Source organism: Alexandromys fortis, unplaced genomic scaffold (genome assembly GCF_014885135.2).
Source record: "Alexandromys fortis isolate MF-2015 unplaced genomic scaffold, M_Fortis_MF-2015_v1.1 scaffold_413, whole genome shotgun sequence".
Lineage (NCBI taxonomy): Eukaryota > Metazoa > Chordata > Mammalia > Rodentia > Cricetidae > Alexandromys > Alexandromys fortis.
In genome coordinates this window covers 161175-181746 of record NW_026068299.1, presented here as the reverse complement: position 1 = coordinate 181746, position 20572 = coordinate 161175, and the positions used below count along the sequence as shown (strand labels likewise).

Genomic DNA, 20572 nt, shown 5'->3' with positions numbered 1-20572 from the left:
GTTTTGACAGTAAGCAAGACCAATGATCATTGTTTTTAATGTTTGAGGTTCTATGTCAACACACTGGCAAATAATTCAAAAAGAGGTAACTCATTGCTGTTACTAGGGATTTTCACTGACAGCATGAGGTGTCCAATTGGAATATTGTCTCCCTATTACATGACAGCATTCTTTGAACTATTTTATAGGTATGCACTTTAGGACATCTCTACTTAGTAGGGTTCCACAAGGTTCTCAGGATTTTTAATGTTAACCACCCCCATATTTCCTTCTTTATCTTTTCTTCTCTGTCTACACTCTTTTTCAATCCTGGGTAAGACTTTAATTGTGATAACCAGACATTATCCATTTAAGAAGAAGTATGGAAATCATAAGGTAACTAAGTGTTATTCTGTGGCTATGGTATAGTATGCTGACAAAAACAATTTAAAGAAAAGATGTATTTTTGGTGTGGGACAATTGTCTGTATTCTGTTAATCATGTTTTAAATAAATGCTGATTGGCCAGGCAGGAAGTATAGGCAGGTCAACCAGGCAGGCTTTCAGGACAATATTGGAGTCAATTGTGTATTAGTCAGGAAGTCCTAGATTCATTTACCACATCTACCTCCTCCTCGCTACACTCCCAATATTGAGCTTCCCCACTTCTCAATCCCAAATTCACAGCCTCCTCTTCACTAATGATTGTTGTTGCATATACATATAAACCAGCATATTATTTGAATTGTTGAATACAACCATCTGTATCCATTCATTGATATCTGTGGATATAAGATTTAGGGCTGACCATGTGGTATTTTGCACATTTGATATTTTGTTGGTGCATTAATTTCATTGTTGTTTTTACTTTGAGTGGAATATCCATTAATGTAAATTGTGTTAATAGCTATGCTTGATATTTTCAAGGCTTACTTGTTATCTAAAAAGAAAATAAAACTTTTCATACTAACACAATAAAGAATTTTGTCTGGTTTGACAGAAAAGTCCTGAGTTCTACTGTGTGTTAGTTAGGTTTTTCTAAAGTAACAGAACATACAGAATGGATCTCTCTATGATATCTATATCTATATCATATATATATATATATATATATATATAGAGAGAGAGAGAGAGAGAGAGAGAGAGAGAGAGGCCTTGCTTGATACCATAATAAAGGTTGCAGTTCTTCCACCAGAAAACAGGATGAGTTGTTGTGATCTAGCTGCCCACATTCCCCCTGACGGGCAGGGGAACTTCCTTGTGGTCTGTAATTGACAAGGCTGTTCCCCTTCTTTCTTTCCGGCCAGTGGGTCTCCAGAAAAACAGTTAAAGTATCAAAGTATCAAAGGTTGCTAGGCAGACTCCCTATATAAGCAGCTGCACCTCAGAGCTCGGGGCCCCTTGCTTTCTGCTCTCCCTTCAACCAAGAGGCTCCAATAAAGCGTGATTTGAGAAGAATCCTTGTCTGGTGGCTGTTCTTTCCTGCTGGTCAGGGAGTTCACCACAGCCAGTGAAGGAATGAACTTGCTAAGCAGGCAAAGAGAGGTCAAGCTTCTTTTTTTTTTTTCCATGTCCTTTACAAAAACTGCCAGGAGAATGTGTAGTCCAGAGTGAAAGTAGATATTCTCACCTTAAAGACCTTGTTTAAAGCTGTAAGTTTTCATCTCAAAGATCCAGAGCAAAAGTTGATCTTTCCTCATCAAATTATTTCATTAATAAAAAGTTCCTCACAAGTGAGTGCTGTCATTTGTGTCTTTGCTAATTTCAGAAGTAGCTAAGTTGATAACCAAGAAGAGTCCTTGAGATTCTAGCTTCTAACAACTGACCTATAGGTCCAGCTGTTCGGGTTAGCACCAAAATCAAACATCCCTTCAACAACATTGCAGGGTGAGGAGATGTCTGTTGGATCTCTCCTTTATCATCAATCCATTTCTCTATTAATCCCCTAACCTGATCTTTAACTCTAAGTGTAGTCATTACAACTTAGACGGAAAGGTATCCTGGCAGTTGGGAACCAAGGAACATCACAAAGTCATATCACAAAACAAACCTCACACAAGAGATTTATTGGGAGGGGGAAAACAGGAGGGGGTTAGAGTTAGGGATGGCACAAAACACCCAAGAATTGAGCAGAAGGCAGAGTTATATAGTTTCTTGGGGAGGGTGGATCTTTTCTGGTGACGCTTTCTAGGATGTGAATTGCTGAGATTTAAAGTTCAGAGTTTGGGTTTATTAATCTGTGGTGTGGGGCCTGGCACATACCATCAGGACAGAGTGTTCTGTGGGTGGGATCTGTGCAGGTCCTCATGGGAGGGTCACAGCTACTCATTTGCCTTGAAGTACTTACAATATGTAAGTGGTCTTTGGGTACTAGATACCTCCAAAGAGAGGCAGACTGATAATACGGTTCAGATGATGCTAATAGAGAAAACTGAATACCATGATAAATCCAGAACAGAAAAAAAGCTTGTCAGAATTGAACCAGTCCTTTTATAATTTTAATAACTCATAATAAAGCCCATACTTCCTCCCAAAGAATTGAACTTCCTCTCTTAGGGAACAAATGTGGAAATCTCAGCTGCTGTATGTGAAAGAGAAAAAAAATCCATTTTTATTTCAGGTCATCCTCAGGGAATGGCTTCACACAACACACCATACAGATATCTCCAGTACTTGGTGATATTATTATGCCCCTGAGATAATAGAAACCAGTCACCAAAGTTCAAAGAGGGTGAAATTCCTCTTCTAAGCAGAACAATAGACCCAGAGATGTCTGCATTATTACTTCCAGGACTTGAGCTTATTACCTCTGGTGCCAGTTAGGACGTCATTGAAGATCTAAGAAGAGAATTTAAGCCACGGGGGTCTTAAACAATATTAATGTCTTGATAATACAAACAAGTGGGCAAGAGGGTCAACCTCATAGAAACAAATAAGAAAAGGAAAAGGAATTAGAAAATGCTGGTTCTTGGCTCCTATGGATCAATAAATTTTGGCAAAGAGTGTGGAAGACCATTGGAGCTCAAAGAGAAAAAAAGAGTGCTCTGAGACTGGCCTGAAGGAATATCTGACTTGAGCCTATGGAGATACCTTGATATTCCAGCCCCCCCCCTTGTAAGATTATAAAAGTATCTTGTCTTAGAACACTGTGCTGATCTTATCAACACCAGTTTTATACACCTGTGGTCTGAAGCTATGTTTCTTTGTGAAATAAAATGCTGTGATGTGTGAATGTTCATTTTCTGACTTGGAAAACACACAGGACAGGGGGAAGCTGTGAGGAATGGAGAAAAACATTTTATTTAAAGACTATTCTGAAACCTGACTACTAAACAAAGTTCCTGGCAAAAAAAAGAGAAGTCTTCCTACCTGTGACAAAACTGATGTGAAAAATCTCTAATAGGAAGGACCGCCTCTTAGATTGATGGAAGCATGCCTTCTGGTTCTAAAGAATTGATCACACTGCTCCAGGAGCATGAGTAAGAACAATACCAAGACTTACCATGATCCCAATGCTCAGAGTGCTGCTATTCCTTGGTAAGAGATGGATCTGTGACTCCCAACTACAATGGGACATACAGATGCTACGGTTATTTTTATAAACAATCCCCAGCTGTGGTCAAAATCAAGTGATTCCCTGGACCTCATGATCTCAGGTAAACATCCCTGATCAATCCTTTATTAGTGTTTAGGGCCATTCAGGAATCTTCTCTAAGAAGAACTCTAGCGTAGAATAAGAGTAGCGAAACCCTTAAACTTTACAGTCCAAAAGACTTCACCCCTCATTTATGATCAGTCATCAACATAACCTTATGCAAGTCCTCTTCTCCAAGACTCATTGGAATTTAGCTGAGACAAGGGGATATAAGGGAGACACACAATTGACAAAGGTATCAGATATTGTCTCTGTACTAGTTGGGTATTTTGTTTTCTGATAAAATTCAGGGAGGAAAGTGTTTATTCCATCTTATAGCCCACAATCTATCATGAAGAGAAATTGAGGTAGGCACTAAAGGAAAGACCTGAAGCAGAGGCTATAGAGTAGCACTTCATGCAGCTTTACTCTCCAATGACTTGCTCAGAGGCTCAACCCACTCACATCAATTATCAATCAATCAGGAAATTTCTCCTATAGTCTTTCCCATAGGCCAATCAAACTGAGACAGTTTTTGTCAATTAAAACTGCATATTTACAGATGATTCTAGCTTGTCTCAACATAGCAAAACATAATCAGAATAGCCTTGTTCCCAGTAGTGTACTCAGCCTATTTTCTTATACCATCAAAATCCAACTTTTATTCTCTTCTTTATTTTCTGAAAGCTTTGAGCCCAGTCTCAAGGTTACTGCTGTTCATGAAAGCCTTGGGATACACAGATTGCAAGACCCTGTCAAGCAATTTTGAGTCCCTCAGTCTGGATTAGCCCCTTACATCCAGTGATGAAGTTGTTTGTACCTGGGTGGGACTGAATTTTGATCTTATTATACATCTGAGAACCCAAAGGCACAAAATTTGTTCTGTGACAGTGTAAAAACAGAAGTACCTAAAGTCGAGATTGAGGCATAAAAAAGCAGGTCATATTCAAGGGCTGGGAGCTCAAATATTCACTTGTACATTCATTTCTGACAGAATCCAAGGAACAATTCCTCATTCCCACTGAGAATGGTAAGAGAGATCTCTACTGTGAGGTAGGTACTGCAAGGCGTGAAATCAATATGGGTTTATAAGGTCTCCTCTGACATTGGGAAATTGGGGCTACTGGACTTGCTCAATCCTTGTAAGCAGCAGGAAAAGTTAATGTAGAATCTTCAAAATCAGATGTGATTAATAAAATGCATTTATACAACAATTAGTATTATTTAAGACATGAATAGCCCACAAGAATGACTCAGCTCTCTTTAACATGTTATATAGTCTATGCAATTATTTTGATTCTCTTGGTAGGCTCAGAACATTAGAATATGAAAAGAGCAAGACCATATGAGAATCAGTTGAGAAAGAACATTCTAGATTAAGAGATAGACACAAAGGTTTGAGTTCTGTCATGGATATGAGGAGCTGGGTGCACAACTTGTATTGTGAGAAGACTTTGATGTGACCTGACTTCTTTGACCTCTTTACGCCAAAACCCACAGCATCACAGCTCCAAGGTCACCCAGTTGAAAAATCTCATATGGATGGCTGTGGCTGCCTTAATTCTGGTGAGTCTAGTGATACTGCTGTTAGAAGCTTGGAACATCAAGAAAATGGAAAATACAACCAGAAGTTAAATAAGAAAGTCCTCTATATTCCACACTTGAGAACACTGTGTGGAATAAGTCTGATGGACCCATTCAATTCTGTAAACAAAATTGTATGTACAATAAGGAACTGTATTCTGAGAAAGTCCAGGGAGCAAGTAGGTTCTAGATGCATGGAATTCTGGGGTTCCTGCCAAGAGTACTTTGTTCAATTATATTCCTTTCCTGATACCTTACTGTGGATATTTTCTCAGTTATCCCTCCTCTCTTCTTACCTTCATGAGTTATGTATGACATGGCCCTGGTTTTGTTTCACTTTCAAAGAACATTTGACTTTACAATGTCAGAGTCAATATCATTCATCATGGGTCTTTACTTTTACTACTGACAGAGAGAACACAGATCAGACAACAACTACATTTATAAAAGCCAGATTCTGGAGTGAATTAAGTGGAATAAAAATAACATTCCCAAACGCTCTATGTTGCCTTCAGTATCTTCTGTGATAATTACTAGATTGATTTGAGGACTCTTTTTGAACACTTCATATTTTCTTTCAATGCAATGACAATAGTGGGGAATAAAGAGGTGCCATATTGTTGCCATGACTTTGAATGGTTTCATGACTTTTAAATACAGCATATTCAGTGCTTGTTATGTTATAGTTATAAATAAAAATCCTGACAGACTAATATAAGCCAGACCTGAAGTCTGTACATCTCTATGAACATTGGTGAAGTTAGAATAGCTATTCTAAAGATGTACTTCACATTGAGTTTTACATTTCCAAACTATCATCTTAGTAAACACATCCCGCACTTGGCATTTGATTGCCACTTGTAGATTCCAGTCACAGTCATGATCATGATTCCAACTTAAGGTCACATGTGTGGAGTGCAGGAGTGATGCAGCGATGATGTCTTCTTTGTCATCGGAAATTTCACAGTTCATTGATATTTAATGAAAAGCAATTGCTTTATACATGGTCTTAATCTACATGGATAAAATAAGTAATTACAAATATTAACTTTTCCTTCAAATTTGAAAACTCGGTTTTATTTAAAAAGATACTCTGTCAGTTCTGGAGAATTGCATACACTGTAATTTGATCATATTCATATATACTCTCAAGATTTTCTACAATTGACCCTCATTCCCCAACAATTCAGAACTTATGGAGAGATAAATTTGTCTTAAATGACACTTTTATTCCTTTATTAGCTTTTTTTACTGTTTCCTTTGACAAATTATCTCCATTTTCCAAAAATTTCACACTCACTCTACATTTACTTTCCTTATCTGATTGTGTTAGCTACAATTTCAAGTGCTAGACCGAACTTGATAGAGAGAAGAGGCACACTCCATCTTTCTGACTTTATGGAACGTTTCTGAAACCATCTATTAAATATAACGTTACTACCAACTTCTTCAATAAGATCTTCTTTAAAATATGGGACTCTAAATTCCATATTTTCTCAGTTTCTGAGGAATGATCATATTATAATAAAAATACAGCATCAGCAGCTTCTGTTTGATAAATAGGATTCTAGGAAGGTGTTCATAGTTTTCACTTTTCCCAGAGACTATGGGATTCTTTACAATTTTGAGTTGAAACTACCAAATAATCAGTCTCTGATAATGTAAGCATCTTGAAGGACATTTTTATCCATATGATTTTGAGATTATCACAACCATTCAGAAAACCTGAGTGGAATGTACATCTGATCAAGAACAATATACTATGGAGGATTAAAAAAACATGCTTCCCTCTCAGATCCATGTTAATTCATGTCTGAGAATTCAGCTTGAAGCTCAATTCTAGCCCTTCACTTTTAGGCCTGAAAAAAAAAATCCAATCTATATTTTCTCCTGACTCTATTTCTATTTCCTTTTCCTATGTTGTTTCAGTTCTGAAATTATGTGTTTTGTTTGTCCTTTTATGGAGAACTGAAAAGAAAAAAGAAGAACTTATTCTCTATACTTAACCCCTGGAATACAAACAAAGGAGCCAGGCATATGAAAAATGACAGTCAGTAGACTCAACACAAATATTGTCTTAGGTTAGCTTCATTCTAGGCCTTGTTTGGTATTTATGCCTTCATTATCTACTCTTATCCCTTTATATTATTTATACTTTTGATTTGTTTCATTTTGTAAAAGAACACAAATTTTAGTCTTTTATGGGATAGAAAGTAGTTATATTACAGACATACTTTGGGTAAAAAATAATTCAAGATAATGAATATGTATCTCAACACACAAATACATCATTCCATTGTCATATGGACACTTAAGAGCTATTCTGATGTTACTGTGAATTTTACATGGCATATTGTGCATATCCATATATATTCTATATCTCAGAAATATATTTTGCCTGATGAGTCATACTTATAGTTTCTGGGCAACTTTTCCATATTCTGAGCTCACAGCACTGGTATCTGTCCTTTTTCTTCCTGTTCCCAAGTGCTTGGTTTCTTTAGACTTCACACAAATTTCTTTTTCTGCATTAGTCTTAATTAACATATAAAGGTAGGTGAGCAAACAAATTAGAGTAATCCAAGACCAGATTACCCATGAAGACAATCCTGTGTGTAGAGGAAAGGCATAAAGCTTAGAGGAAGGGCCAGAAGTGAAAAGTATATGATATAAGAAGAAAGGTATATGAATTTTCTTGAAGGACAAGGAAATAGGCAAGTATCATTGAAGTGGTTCCTTCCCTAGTATGTTATCTTTTTCCCTCAACACTCCAAACTAACTTCCAGAGTCAAGGTTTGACCTTTTGAATTTTGCATACAAATGGATGGAAATCATAAACACTATTCTGAGTGAGATAACCCAGACCCAAAAAGATGAATATGGAATGTACTGCCTCATTAGTGGACTCTAGCCATAAACAAATAACATTAAAGCTATAGTTGATAAGCCTAGGGAAGCCAAATTACACGGTCAACCCAAAGAAATACATATATAGATCCTCTTGGAAATTGGAAGCAAACAAGATTGCCGGGCAAAAGTTGGGAGCATGGGGGTGCAGGTGGGGGTAGGGTTAGGGGAAGGGAAGAAGGGGAGAGAGAAGGGAAAAGGGTAGGACTGGAGAGTGCTTGGGGGAATGGGATGGTGGAGATGGAGGAAGGACAGGTATAGGAGCAGGGAAGAAGATATCTACATTAAGGGAGCCATTTTAGGGTTGGCAAGAGACTTGGCTCTAGAGGGAATCCAAGGTGTCCACGGGGATGTCCCCAGCTAGGTCCTCAGGCAGCAGAGGAGAGGGAGCCTGAGCTGACCTTGCCCCACTATCACACTGATGATTATCTCAAATATCACCATAGAGTCTTAGTCCGCAGATGGATGGAAATAGAGACAAAATCCCTCATCAGAGCAGCAGACTGAGCCCCCGAGGTCCAGTTGAAGAGCAGAAGGAAGAAGATGTGCAAGGAAGTCTGGACTGCGAGGGGTTGGTCCACCCACTAAGACAGTGTGCCTGTTCTAATGGGGGCTCACCAAATCCAGCAGGACCTGGACTGAATAAGCACGCGATCAAACGGGACTCTGAATGTGGCTGAAAATGGGGGCTGACTGAGAAGCCATTGATAAAGGCACTGGGACTTGTTTCTATTGCATATACTAGCTTTTTGGGACCCTAGTCTATTTGTCTATTTGGATGCAAAGCTTCCTAGGACTGTATGGGGGGTGGGGTTTGGACTTCCCACAGGGCAGGGTTTCCTGCCCTCTCTTAAGGAGGGTGGAGGAGGGAGGAAGGTGAGTGAGGGAGCCGGAGGAGAATGGGAGGAGGGGAAGAAGTGTAAATTTTTTTAATGGAAAAATTAAAAAAAAAATCTAAAACAAAAAGAGAGATAAAATTCATCATGATCTTGAGAGTTCCACATACCTTGTACTTCATTGGCTTAAAAACAAACATGTGTCATGCTATTTTTGTTACTATTTTGTTTGTTTTATGTTCATTACACTGTGTCCTTTATATTCTCCAGGTAATGTGGAAGGTGATAGAGAAGAGTGATTGGTGGTAGTCCAGCTCTGTGTCCCTTCAAAAAAATCTTGTAGATACAATGCTAATCCAAGAATAATTAAAATCACAGTGTTATGGAAACTTTACCTGTGGTGACAAGAACAAATCGTCTAAAACTCCCAATAAGACGTAGCAAACAGAAACAAGCAAACAATGTCTTTCAGTGTGATATGGTGAACCAATGAATGTAATTGTGATTACAAAATCCAAGGCATGTGTGGGAGGCTGGCTACTTACATGAAATTGGGCAATTTGTGAAATGTATAACACAAAACAAGACCCCTACATATTTTTCTTATCTCTCCTTCAGCAAAGAATAACATCTATAAGAGGGTAAGTATTATCAAGACATCTCATCTTCCATAAATAATTATATTACTATTCCCATGAAGGACATATATAGAAATCACAGATACAGTAACTAAAAGAGTGAAAACCATCTTTCATTTATGTCATAATCAAAGGATAGCTAAACACAACATAAGACATCCCCTGCACTTTGTGCAGTTATCATGCCCCCAAATAATAGAAACCAGTCACCAGAGTTCAAGGTAAAGAACAAAAAATTCTCTTCAAAGCAGAATAATAGAGCCAAAAATGTCTTCATTCTCACTCCTAGTACTTGAACATTTTACCTTTAGTGCCAGATAGGACTTAAGACAGAATTTAGAGAGAATTCAAGCCACTGGGTGATTTTTACTATTTTTGGTTTTTTTGAGATAAGGTTTCTCTGTGTAGCTTTGGTGCCTGTCCTGGAACTTGCTTGGTAGACCAAGCTGTCCTTGAACTCACAAAGACCTACGTGCCTCTGCCTCCTGAGTGCCCAGATTAAAGGCATGAGGCACCACCACCAGACTTGCCATGTGTTCTTAAAGAATATTAATGTCTCAAACATGAGAACAATTGGACAAGAGGGCAAACCTCATAGAAAAAAAAAAAAGAGAGAGAATTGGAAAATGTTGGTCCTTGGCTACTGTGATTCAGGACATTATGGCAAAGGATATGCAAAACCATTGGCACTCAGGGAGGAAAAACAGCAGAATCAGCTCTTAGAATTGCTTAAAGAATAGTTGACTTGAGCCTATAGAGCCACCTTGAAATTATGTCCTCCAGTTGTAGGATCATAAACGTGTATTTTCTTAATACACTGTGCTTGTTTTGACCAACACCAGTTTTACACATCAGGGGTCTGCATTTATCTCTTTATAAAATAAAATGTTGTGACATGTTCATTCTCTTGTCTGTGAAAAACACAGGACAAGGGAAAAGTATGAGGAATAGATAAAAACCCATTTTAAAATATTTTTAGTGAGCTAAACATTTTTTTCTCTGTTCCTTTCTTCCCCTCTCTCTTCCCTTTCTACAGTATCCCATGATTCCCATGCTCCCAATTTACTGAGGAGATCTCATCTTTTTCTACTTCCCATTTAGATTAGAACCATGTATGTCTCTCTTAGGGTCCTCTTTGTTGCCTAGGTTCTCTGTGAAATTTAGGCTGGTTTTTCTTTGTTTTATGTCTAAAAGCCACTTTTGAGTGAGTACATATTATATTTGTATTTCTGGGTCTGGGTTACTTCTATCTACATGATATTTCCAGATGAATCCAGGTTCCCCCAAAATTGAAGATATATTTTTTTTCACATTGTCTAGTTCTACATTATACAAATGTACCACATCTTCTTTATTCATTCTTCAGTCAAGTGGCATTTCAGTTGTTTCCAGGTTCTGGCTATAATAAGCAATGCTGCTATGTACATAGCTAAGCACATGTCCTTGTGAAAATGTGATATTGCTGGGTGTTGAGGTAGGTTGTTTCTTCATTTTCTGAGAAATTACCATACTGATATTCAAAGGGACTGTACCAGTTTGCATGCCCACCAGCAATAGAGGAGTGTCCCCTTTACCCCACATCCTCTCCAACATAAGCTGTCATCAGGGTTTTTGATCTTGACCATTCTTACATGTATAAGATGAAATCTGAGAGTTGTTTTGATTTACATTTCTCTGATGGCTAAGGATGTTAAGCATTTCCTTAAGTGTCTTTCAACCATTTTTATATTCATCTATCGAGAGTTCTATGTTTAGGTTTTTATTGTATGGTTGGTTTTATGTTGAGATCTTTGATCATTTGTACTTCAGTTTTGTGCCTGTTAATAGATATGGATCAATTAGGCTTCTTCTACATGTTGATATCCAGATATGTAAGTATCATTTTGAGTATGCTTTCTAGTATCTGTTCCAGAAGAGGTCACTGGCAAAGGCCTGCTCCCATGGAGGTTTCTCTCTGGGGCCTGGTCCTACAGAGGTCACTGGCTCAGACCTGCTCCCTCAGTGGTCACTCCCTCATACCTGCTACTGTGGAGGTCACTGGTTCAGGCCCGCTCCAGTGGAGGTTGCTAGCTCACGACTGTTCCCATGGAATTCACTCCCCAAACCCCTTTTAATAAAGACTCTTTAGGGATGTGAGTACTTAGCCAATTTCCTGCACTGGATGAAAAAGAAAAGTTCCACCTCCACTGATAATGCTGATTTGGCAAACCCATGACAGAAAGAACCTGCCCTAAGAATGAAAACAGCCACTCTTGTGGCTCTACAAAACATGGTCAGACTGTGTAGGAGCACAAGTAAACAATACTAAATGTCTAATTCTTTTACACAACACTGGTTACTGTAGTATAACCTACTGAGTGTTTATTATTGAGTTCTAAATGTATATAGTATCAAAATGCACTATTGCACAATGGTTTAATTCTGCACATGTCACAGGGTGAACAAACCACAAAAAAAAAGTTTTGGGAGTGATCTTATGAAACCACATCCAGATAAGTGTTCTGTTGCTCATAAGGTATTATCTGAAGTGCATAAATATCCATTGTTGTTAAAAATTGATAATTTTTATGCTTCATTGATATGAAGAATTTGGTCATTGTTACCTATAGCCCTTTCTGACAGCTCACTTCTCTGCCTATGGAAACTTTCTTCTCAAGATGTTCCCCTTCTGTATTGCCTTCTTTCTGTGAGTGATCTCCCGAGTTCTATATGAATTACCTGACTGAGCACAGGTAGAAGGTTATTCAGTGGAAACATAACACATTGTCTTGGCTATAACACTGAATAAAAGGACCAGATTTCCACAATGACCATCAATTCCCATTAGTCTCTCTGAAGGGTTTCATTTTCCCTCAATTATCTTTATTTCTGTTTCTTTTATATACAGACACTCATTTTATTTTAGTAAAATGTTTTTAAAGTGTTTAGAGGAAACAACTTAATTAAAGCAGTGTATTTGGAGGAAGGAACAGAGGTTTTAGATAGATGAGAAACTGTACTCTTAAATGTATAGCCAAAAAACAATAAAAAATTTTAAAAAGGAACTACTTTTTTGCTCATTTTATTTTATTTTAAAAAAGGATTTGTTTATTTATTTATTATATATACAGTATTCTGCCTACACATATTCTATAGGCCAGTAGAGGGCATTAGATCTTATTACAGATGGTTGTGAGCCACCATGTGGTTGCTGGGAATTGAACTCAGGACCTCTGAAAGAGCAGTCAGTGCTCTTAACCTCTGAGCCACCTCTCCAGCCCCCTTTTTGCTCATTTTATTATTTTTATTGAGGTCTACATTTTTCTCTGCTCCCCTTCCCTTCAATCCTCTCCCAAAGTCCTCATGCCCCCAATTTACTCAGGAGATCTTGTCTTTTCCTACTTCCTATGTAGTTTGGATCTATGTATGTCTCTCTAGGGTCCTCATTGTTGTCTAGAGAATTACAGACTAATCTCACTCATGAACATTGATGCAAAAATACTAAATAAAACACTGGCAAATCAAATCCAAGAATACATCAGAACCCTCATCCACCATACCCAAATTGGCTTCATCCCAGAGATATAGGGATGGTTCAAAATACGAAAACCATCTGTCAATGTAATCCACCATATAAACAAACTGAAATATACAAACCACATGATCATCTCATTAGATGCCAAAAAGGCTTTTAACAAAATATTACCTTCATGATAATGGTCTTGGAGAGAGCAGGGATACAAAGAACATACCTAAACATAATAAAGTCTATATACAGCAAGCCAACAGCAAACATCAAACTAAATGGAGAGAAACTCCCCGTGATCCCACTGAAATCAGGAACAAGACAAGGTTGTCTACTCTCTCCATATCTATTCAACATAGTTTTTTTTATTTTTTTTTTTAGTTGTTGCAAAATAAAAAATTCCGCCTCCTCCCCGCTTCCCATTTCCCTCCCCCTCCTTGCACATCAACATAGTTCTTGAGGTCTTAGCTAGAGCAATAAGTCACCAAAAGGAGATCAAGGCGTACAAATTGGAAAGGACGAAGTCAAACTCTCAAGGTTTGCTGATGATATGATAGTTTACATGAGCAATCCAAAAAATCCTACCAAGGAACTTTTACAACTTGTAAACACTTTCAGTAATATAGCAGAATACAAGATTAACTAAAAAAAATCAGTAGCCTCCTGTACTCAGATGATAAAAGGACAGAGAAAGTGGAGAATTATCACCCTTCACAATAGCCACAAATAGCATAAAATATCTTGGAATAACTCTAACCAACAAGTGGAAGACTTGTATGACAAGAATTTTAAATCATTGAAGAAAGAAATTAAAGAAACTGTACTTTTTAAATTTAAAGATAAAATTTTCTGTGTTTCCCCCAAATTTGTAGGTACACAGAATTTATGTGAATTTTAATTTGCTTTGTAAGTATACCTTATTTTTAAGTAGACTGCTCATTTAAGTTTTTAAATTAAAATATAGTTTTGTCATTTCTCCCCTCCACCTCTCAATGACAACACTTCCAATACCACTTAACCCCACTATTCACTCCCAAATTCACAGATTTTTCTTCACTATTCATTGCTGTTATATAAACACATAAACAAACAAATTCGACTAATACAACCTTCTGAGTCTGTACTTTGTTGTCTGTTTATATAAATTTCTATTTATAACAATATAGTGTTTTGCACTTTTGTTTAGTTTGGTACAATGCATTCATTTTAGTTTGAGTGGACTATCCATTAATGTAAATTATATTAATTGTTAAGCTTTGATTAATTTTTATTCCATTATAGAAGGTTGTTATATTCCATCCTTTTAATTTCCATTCCATTATCCACTGACCAATTTCATGAAACACACACAAACACACCCCTGAGTTTTCGAGGATAACTCCTAAAATGATATAAAATATATGGTGATTCTACATCTGGGTCAAGGCTAATTCACTCAGAATGAGTGTTTTCAGATCTTTCCAATTGTTTTGTAAAATATGTCTTTTTACTCTCTCTCTCATGATAGAACTAAATATGAGAGGAGATGCTGATTTGGTCTCAGCAGTGATGAACATGTAGAAAGAAAACATTCCTTGCATTTCTCCCATTTGTATGCTGAAGCCTAATCATACCTTCTGAAACACACTGCATGCCTCCTTACAATGTTGGGGAACATGACTTACAGAGTGTAGGTATATCACCGAGTGTGATGTCAACACAGGAACTGTTTGAAATTTAAGATTCCTCATGTTATTGAAAGTTCTGGCTACCTTGTTCCATTTTGGTTTAAAATGAAACATATCTTCTGTTCATCATATAATATGACAAACTACTAACTACCATTTATACACACACCATGTCCACTGTGCCCCTTATATCTTTCAGGTAATATAGAGCTTAATGGAGAAGAGTGATTGGTGGTAGTCAGAGTTTTCTGAGCCCATCTTGGAGACACTCCTATAGTCCTAGAATCATTAAATGTACAATGTTATGGGAACATTATCTTGAGTTACTTGAACAAATCACATAATAAATCCCATAGAGCATCACTGAGAGCAAAACAAAACAGTGCTATTAAGTGTGGTATTGTGAACCAATGAATATAATTGTGATTACTAAACAAAAGTATAGGTAAGAGGCTGCTTACAAGAGCTAGGGGAATTTTTATATAGCTTATATCACCAAACAAAGCCTACATCTCTTTTTTCTTATCTCTCCTCTTTAACGAACAGTAATACGAGAATGGGGCAGAGTACTGTGAAACCCTTCATCATCCACAACACACAGGAATGGGGGGGATTTGTGAAGAATAGAGAAAAAAACATTTTTCTAATATCTTTTGAGAGATCTGAACACTTGACCAAACTTCTGCAATATGAAAAAATAGAAGTTCCTCTTTTCCTGGTATTACTTATGTGGCAAACCCATAACAGGAAGACTTGCTATCAGAATGAAAGCAAACTCTCTGATAGTTCTACAAAACATGGTCAGACTTCCCAAGGAGAAGAAGCAAGAACAATAGCAAGGCTCATCATGACACTGATGCTCAGAATGCTATTGTGTATTGGTAAGATATGAACAAGGAGTGTAGACCCTCAAATCTGTAGGGAAGCCTATACCACAGCCAGGTCTGAATCCATTTGTTAACTTCAGGTGATCCAGCCTGGCTCTCAGATTGGAAAAAGCTCTCAACGGTAATTTTCTTCCAGGTCTGAGTGTTGGACACAAGACTACATTACTGGCAGGTGAGTGTCTTCATCCATCCAGTGATGTATTCTTCCCTCCCGAGACCAGGCATTACTATTGCTCTCCTCTGGGTAAACTCTTCACAATGCAGATGGAGAAAAGTGTTTATGGATACTGCCGTGATGTCTGTATGTGCTCTATGCTAAGACCTGGAGTCTGAGGGGAGACTGTACTAGGACTTAATCTTTTATTTCCTTGCAGGAAGCCTCCCAAAGCCCATCATCTGGGCAGAGCCACACTCTGCGATTGCCATACACACACCTGTGACTATTTGGTGCCAGGGTCCCTGGGAGGCTGTGGAGTACCTTCTGTATAAAGAGGGAAACAAAGATCCTTGGGACAGACAGCTTCCTCTGGAACAGAAGAACAAGGCTAAGTTTCAATTTGAACGCATGTTAAAGGGCTTTGCAGGAATATACAAGTGTTACTATAGGAGCCCTGCTGGCTTTTCAGAGCGCAGTGACACACTGGTGCTGGTACTAACTGGTGAGTAGTGACTAAGGGGTACCAGCAAAGGCTCTCCCCTCAGAAAGAGGTCTGCTCTCAAGGGGAACTGCCCTCGGAGCCGAAGCCTGCAGGGCAATGTTGGTAGCTTGAATTCATTTCACACATTTCCCCTTGTATCCTAGGAGCCTATATTCAACCAAGCCTCTCTGTCTGGCCCAGCTCTGCTGTGACTTCAGGAGAGTCAATAACCATGCAGTGTAGCTCATCACTGGGATTTGACAGATTCATTCTGATCCAGGAAGGAAAACATAACCTCTCATGGACACTGGACTCACAGCAACATGACAAGATGTCATTCCAGGCCCATTTTGTTCTGGGCTCTGTGACAGCCAACCACAATGGGACATTCAGATGCTATGGCTATTTTAAAAATGTTCCCCAAATATGGTCAACATCAAGTAATCCCCTTGACATTTTTGTTTCAGGTAAGTATCCTTGACCCATGTTTCCTTAACGCATATGGTCCCTCAGATATCTTCTCTAAGAAGGGCTCTATCCTACAGTAAAACTAAGGAAACCCTAAAGAAGGATACTTTTCAGTCTGAAGGCTTTCACCTGTCATGGTGGAAAACCCAGCAGCATCCCCTGATGCAAACACTGTCCTCCATGACTCACTGTAATTTACTTAATTGTAATTTAGGCAGCAGGATTTAAGGGGTACACATATTCAATGAAGTGATAAGATATTGCCTTTGAATTAGGTAGGTTTCTATATTTGTGATGAAATCCCATATTCTAAAGTAACTTGTAAAGGAATCAGTTTACTTCTCCTATTCGCTTACAGTGCATCATGAAGAGAAATAGAATTAGGCACACAAGGCTAGAATTGAAGCAAAGGCCATTGAGGAGCACTGCTTACAGAGTTACTCCCCAGTGTCTTGTTCAGCACATTTTCTTATACCCTCAAGGTCTAACTGCCCACTTTTTTAACCATTCACAATGGGCCGGAACCTTCCACATCAATTAGCAATCAATCAGGATAATTTCACCACAGACTTGCCATAGACCAATATAATGAAGGCATTTCCTCAATTGAAATTGTCTCTTTTAGGTAAGTCTAGCTTGTATAAATTTAGCAAAACCTAATGAGAATAGTCTCCAATGGGATTTTCAGTCCTTCATTCTCCTCTTTTCTTTATTTCCTGAAAACTCTGAATCCAGTCTCATGGCAACTGCTGTTTGTGAAAGGCTTGTGGTACATAGAGTGCAAAGAACCAATCAAGCAATTCTGAGTCCCTCAGAGTCTGAATTAGCCCATTGTTTTCAATGATAAAGTTTGTTATGCCTCGGTGGTACTGAACTGTGTCCTTGTTAGACAGCCAAGAACCCAAAGGTACAAAAACTGGTGTGACAGGGTATGAAACAATTGGAAGTATGTAAGATCCAGATTGAGGCAGAAAAAAGACAGGCTATATCCAAGGACTGGGAGCTGAAATATCCACCTGTCCAATCATTTCTGACACAACCCAAGGACCAGTTCCTCACCCCCACTGAGAATGGCAAGTGAGAACTCTACTGAGAGTTGAGTACTGCAAAGCTTGAAATCAATACGTGTTTGTTGAGCCTCCTCGGACATTAGGAAATTACACAAGATGAAATAACATTAGAATAATATGCATTTTTAGAACAATTAGAATTATTGAAACTTTGAGGGGCTCAGAGGAATGTGTCAACTCTCTCATACATATTATATACTCTGAATTTAGTTGATTATCTATGGAAACTCAGATCATTAGAACATGAAAAGAACAAGAATATATGAAATTTGAGTGAAAAAAACCAAAATTCTATATTAAGAGATAGGCACAAAGAGTTGATCTGTCAAAGATATTGGGGGCTGAGTGTACAACCATTTATTGTGAGAAGACTTTGATATGACTTAACTTCCTTGACCTCTTTAATGCAGAACCTCCAGCCTCGCAGAACCAACATCACATAGTTGAAAATCTCCTCCGGATGTTCATGGCTGCCTTGGTTCTAGTGACTCTAGTGATTCTGCTGTTAGAGGCTTGGTACTGCCAGAAAATGGGAAAATATTCAATTAAGAAATAAACAAGAAAAACCACTGCACTCCACACTTGAGAAGACTGTGGGAATAATTCTGGTGGTCCCATTAACTTTTGTGATGAAAATTGTATGTACATTAAGGAACTGTACTCTGAGATGGTCCAGGTACCAAGTATGTTATAGGTGCATGGAATTCTGGAGTTTATGGCAAAAGCACTTTGTCTGCTCAGCTGTATTCCTTTCCCCACACCTCATTGTGGATACCTGCTCACTTAGTCCTCCTCTTCTTACCTGCATGTGTCATGTATGCCATAGGCCCTTGATTCTCTCACTTTCAAATATCATTTTCCTTTACAGTGTCAGAGTCAATATTGTTCATCATGGGTTTTTACCTTTACCACTGACAGAGAGAAGACAGGCTGAAAACAAACAAAAAATCAGCAAAGCCATATTCCAGAGTGAACTTAGTGGGATGAATATAATGCCCCCAAATTCTCTGTGAAGCTTTCAGTACCTTCTGTAATAATTACTAGATTGAATTGAGGTCTCTTTTTGAAAATTTCATATTTGCTTTCAATGTATCCTCAATACTGTGAAATAAAGTGGTGAAATGTTGTTACAATGATTTGAATTATTTCATTACTTTGAAATTTGGCATTTTTCAATGTTTGTTATTTAAAACATTTACAAAAAAACCTGACATGCTGACATAGCCAGACCTGAAATCTCTGCAACTCCACGACCTTCAGAGAAGTTAGAACAGCTATTCCAAACCTGTGCTTTACACTGAATTTTATGCTTCCAAAAATATTATTTTATGTAAGACATGTCACTTTTGACATTTGATCATCAATGTTGGATTCCATTACAGTCACTGACATGATTGCAAATTAAAGACACATGTGCAGGGTGCAAAAGTGATGCATGATGATGCCTTCTTTATCATCAGAAATCTCAAATTTCATTAATGTTGAATAAAAATGCACTTGCTTGGGGCTGGAGAGATGGCTCAGAGGTTAAGAGCACTGCCTAATCTTCCAAAGGTCCTGAGTTCAATTCCCAGCACCCACATGGTGGCTCACAGCCATCTATAATGAGATCTGGTGCCCTTTTATGGCCTGCAGTCATACATGCAGGCAGAACACTGTATACACAATAAATAAATAATTTTTTTTAAAATGCACTTGCTTTATACGTGACCTTAATCTAACTCGATGACATCATTAATTGCAAATATTAACCTTTCATCTAAATGTGAAAACTGGGCTTCTCATTAAATAGATTTTGTCAAACCTTTGAGAATCTCACACAATATCTTTTGATCATAATCAAATATACTCTCCAGCCTTTCCACAATTGACCTCATAAAAATAATTCAGAACTTCTGAGTGCATAATAAATTTGTCTTATATAACACTTTTCTTTCTTTATTAGATTCTTTTTATTGTATACTTTGACAAATTATCTCCATTTTCCAAAAGTGCTCACACTATATGTACTTTACTTGTCTGATTGTGTTAGCTACAATTTCAAGTACTGGACTGAACACAATGGAGAGAAGGCACATACACACACTCCATCTTTCTCAGTTTTATGAAATGTTTCTGATACCATCTACTAAATATAACATTACTTCCATCTTCTTCATTAGGATCTTCTTTAAAAGATGGTACTCTAAATTCCATATTTTCTTAGCTTCTGAGGAATGGTCATTTTATAATGAAAAATATTGCTTCTGCTGTCATCTCTGCATTTGTCTTTTCTGTGATTTTATTGTGAGGAATGTCTGCTGTATTTTTAAATGGTGAACAGATGTTATAAAATAATTTCATATATTCATTGTGTATAATTCTTTTACACATCCCTAGATACTATTTTATAACTCATCTCATACATATCATTAACCTCTAATAGTACATAGTATCAAAATACATATTGTACAATGTTTTCACTCTGCACAGATTGTTGGGTGGAACTATCTCCTTCCAATATCCAGGAGGATAACTATAAGTTTTTCTTTGGGTTCACCTTCTTATTTAGCTTCTCTAGGGCCACAAATTATATGCTCAATGTCCTTTATTTATGGCTAGAATCCACTTATGAGTGAGTACATACCATATTCATCATTTTGGGTCTGGGTTACCTCACTCAGGATAGTGTTTTCTATTTCCATCCATTTGCATACAAAATCCAAAATATTATTGTTATTTTACCGCTGAGTAATACTCTAATGCGTACATATTCCACAC

At 37.7% G+C, this 20572-nt stretch overlaps 1 protein-coding gene across 1 annotated transcript in view; it reads left to right on the top strand.

Annotated features, from left to right (window-relative positions):
- Window positions 1-18925, top strand: part of LOC126494980 (immunoglobulin superfamily member 1-like) — a 26343-nt gene extending 7418 nt beyond the window's left edge. Inside the window, exons 6-10 of the mRNA XM_050132567.1 lie at window positions 15497-15630; window positions 15773-15808; window positions 16011-16295; window positions 16439-16741; window positions 18223-18925. Coding sequence (XP_049988524.1) covers window positions 15497-15630; window positions 15773-15808; window positions 16011-16295; window positions 16439-16741; window positions 18223-18368 — 904 coding nt within the window. The 3' untranslated portion in view covers window positions 18369-18925. The remainder of the gene's footprint in view (window positions 1-15496; window positions 15631-15772; window positions 15809-16010; window positions 16296-16438; window positions 16742-18222) is intronic.
- The last annotated feature ends 1647 nt before the right edge of the window (window positions 18926-20572 follow it).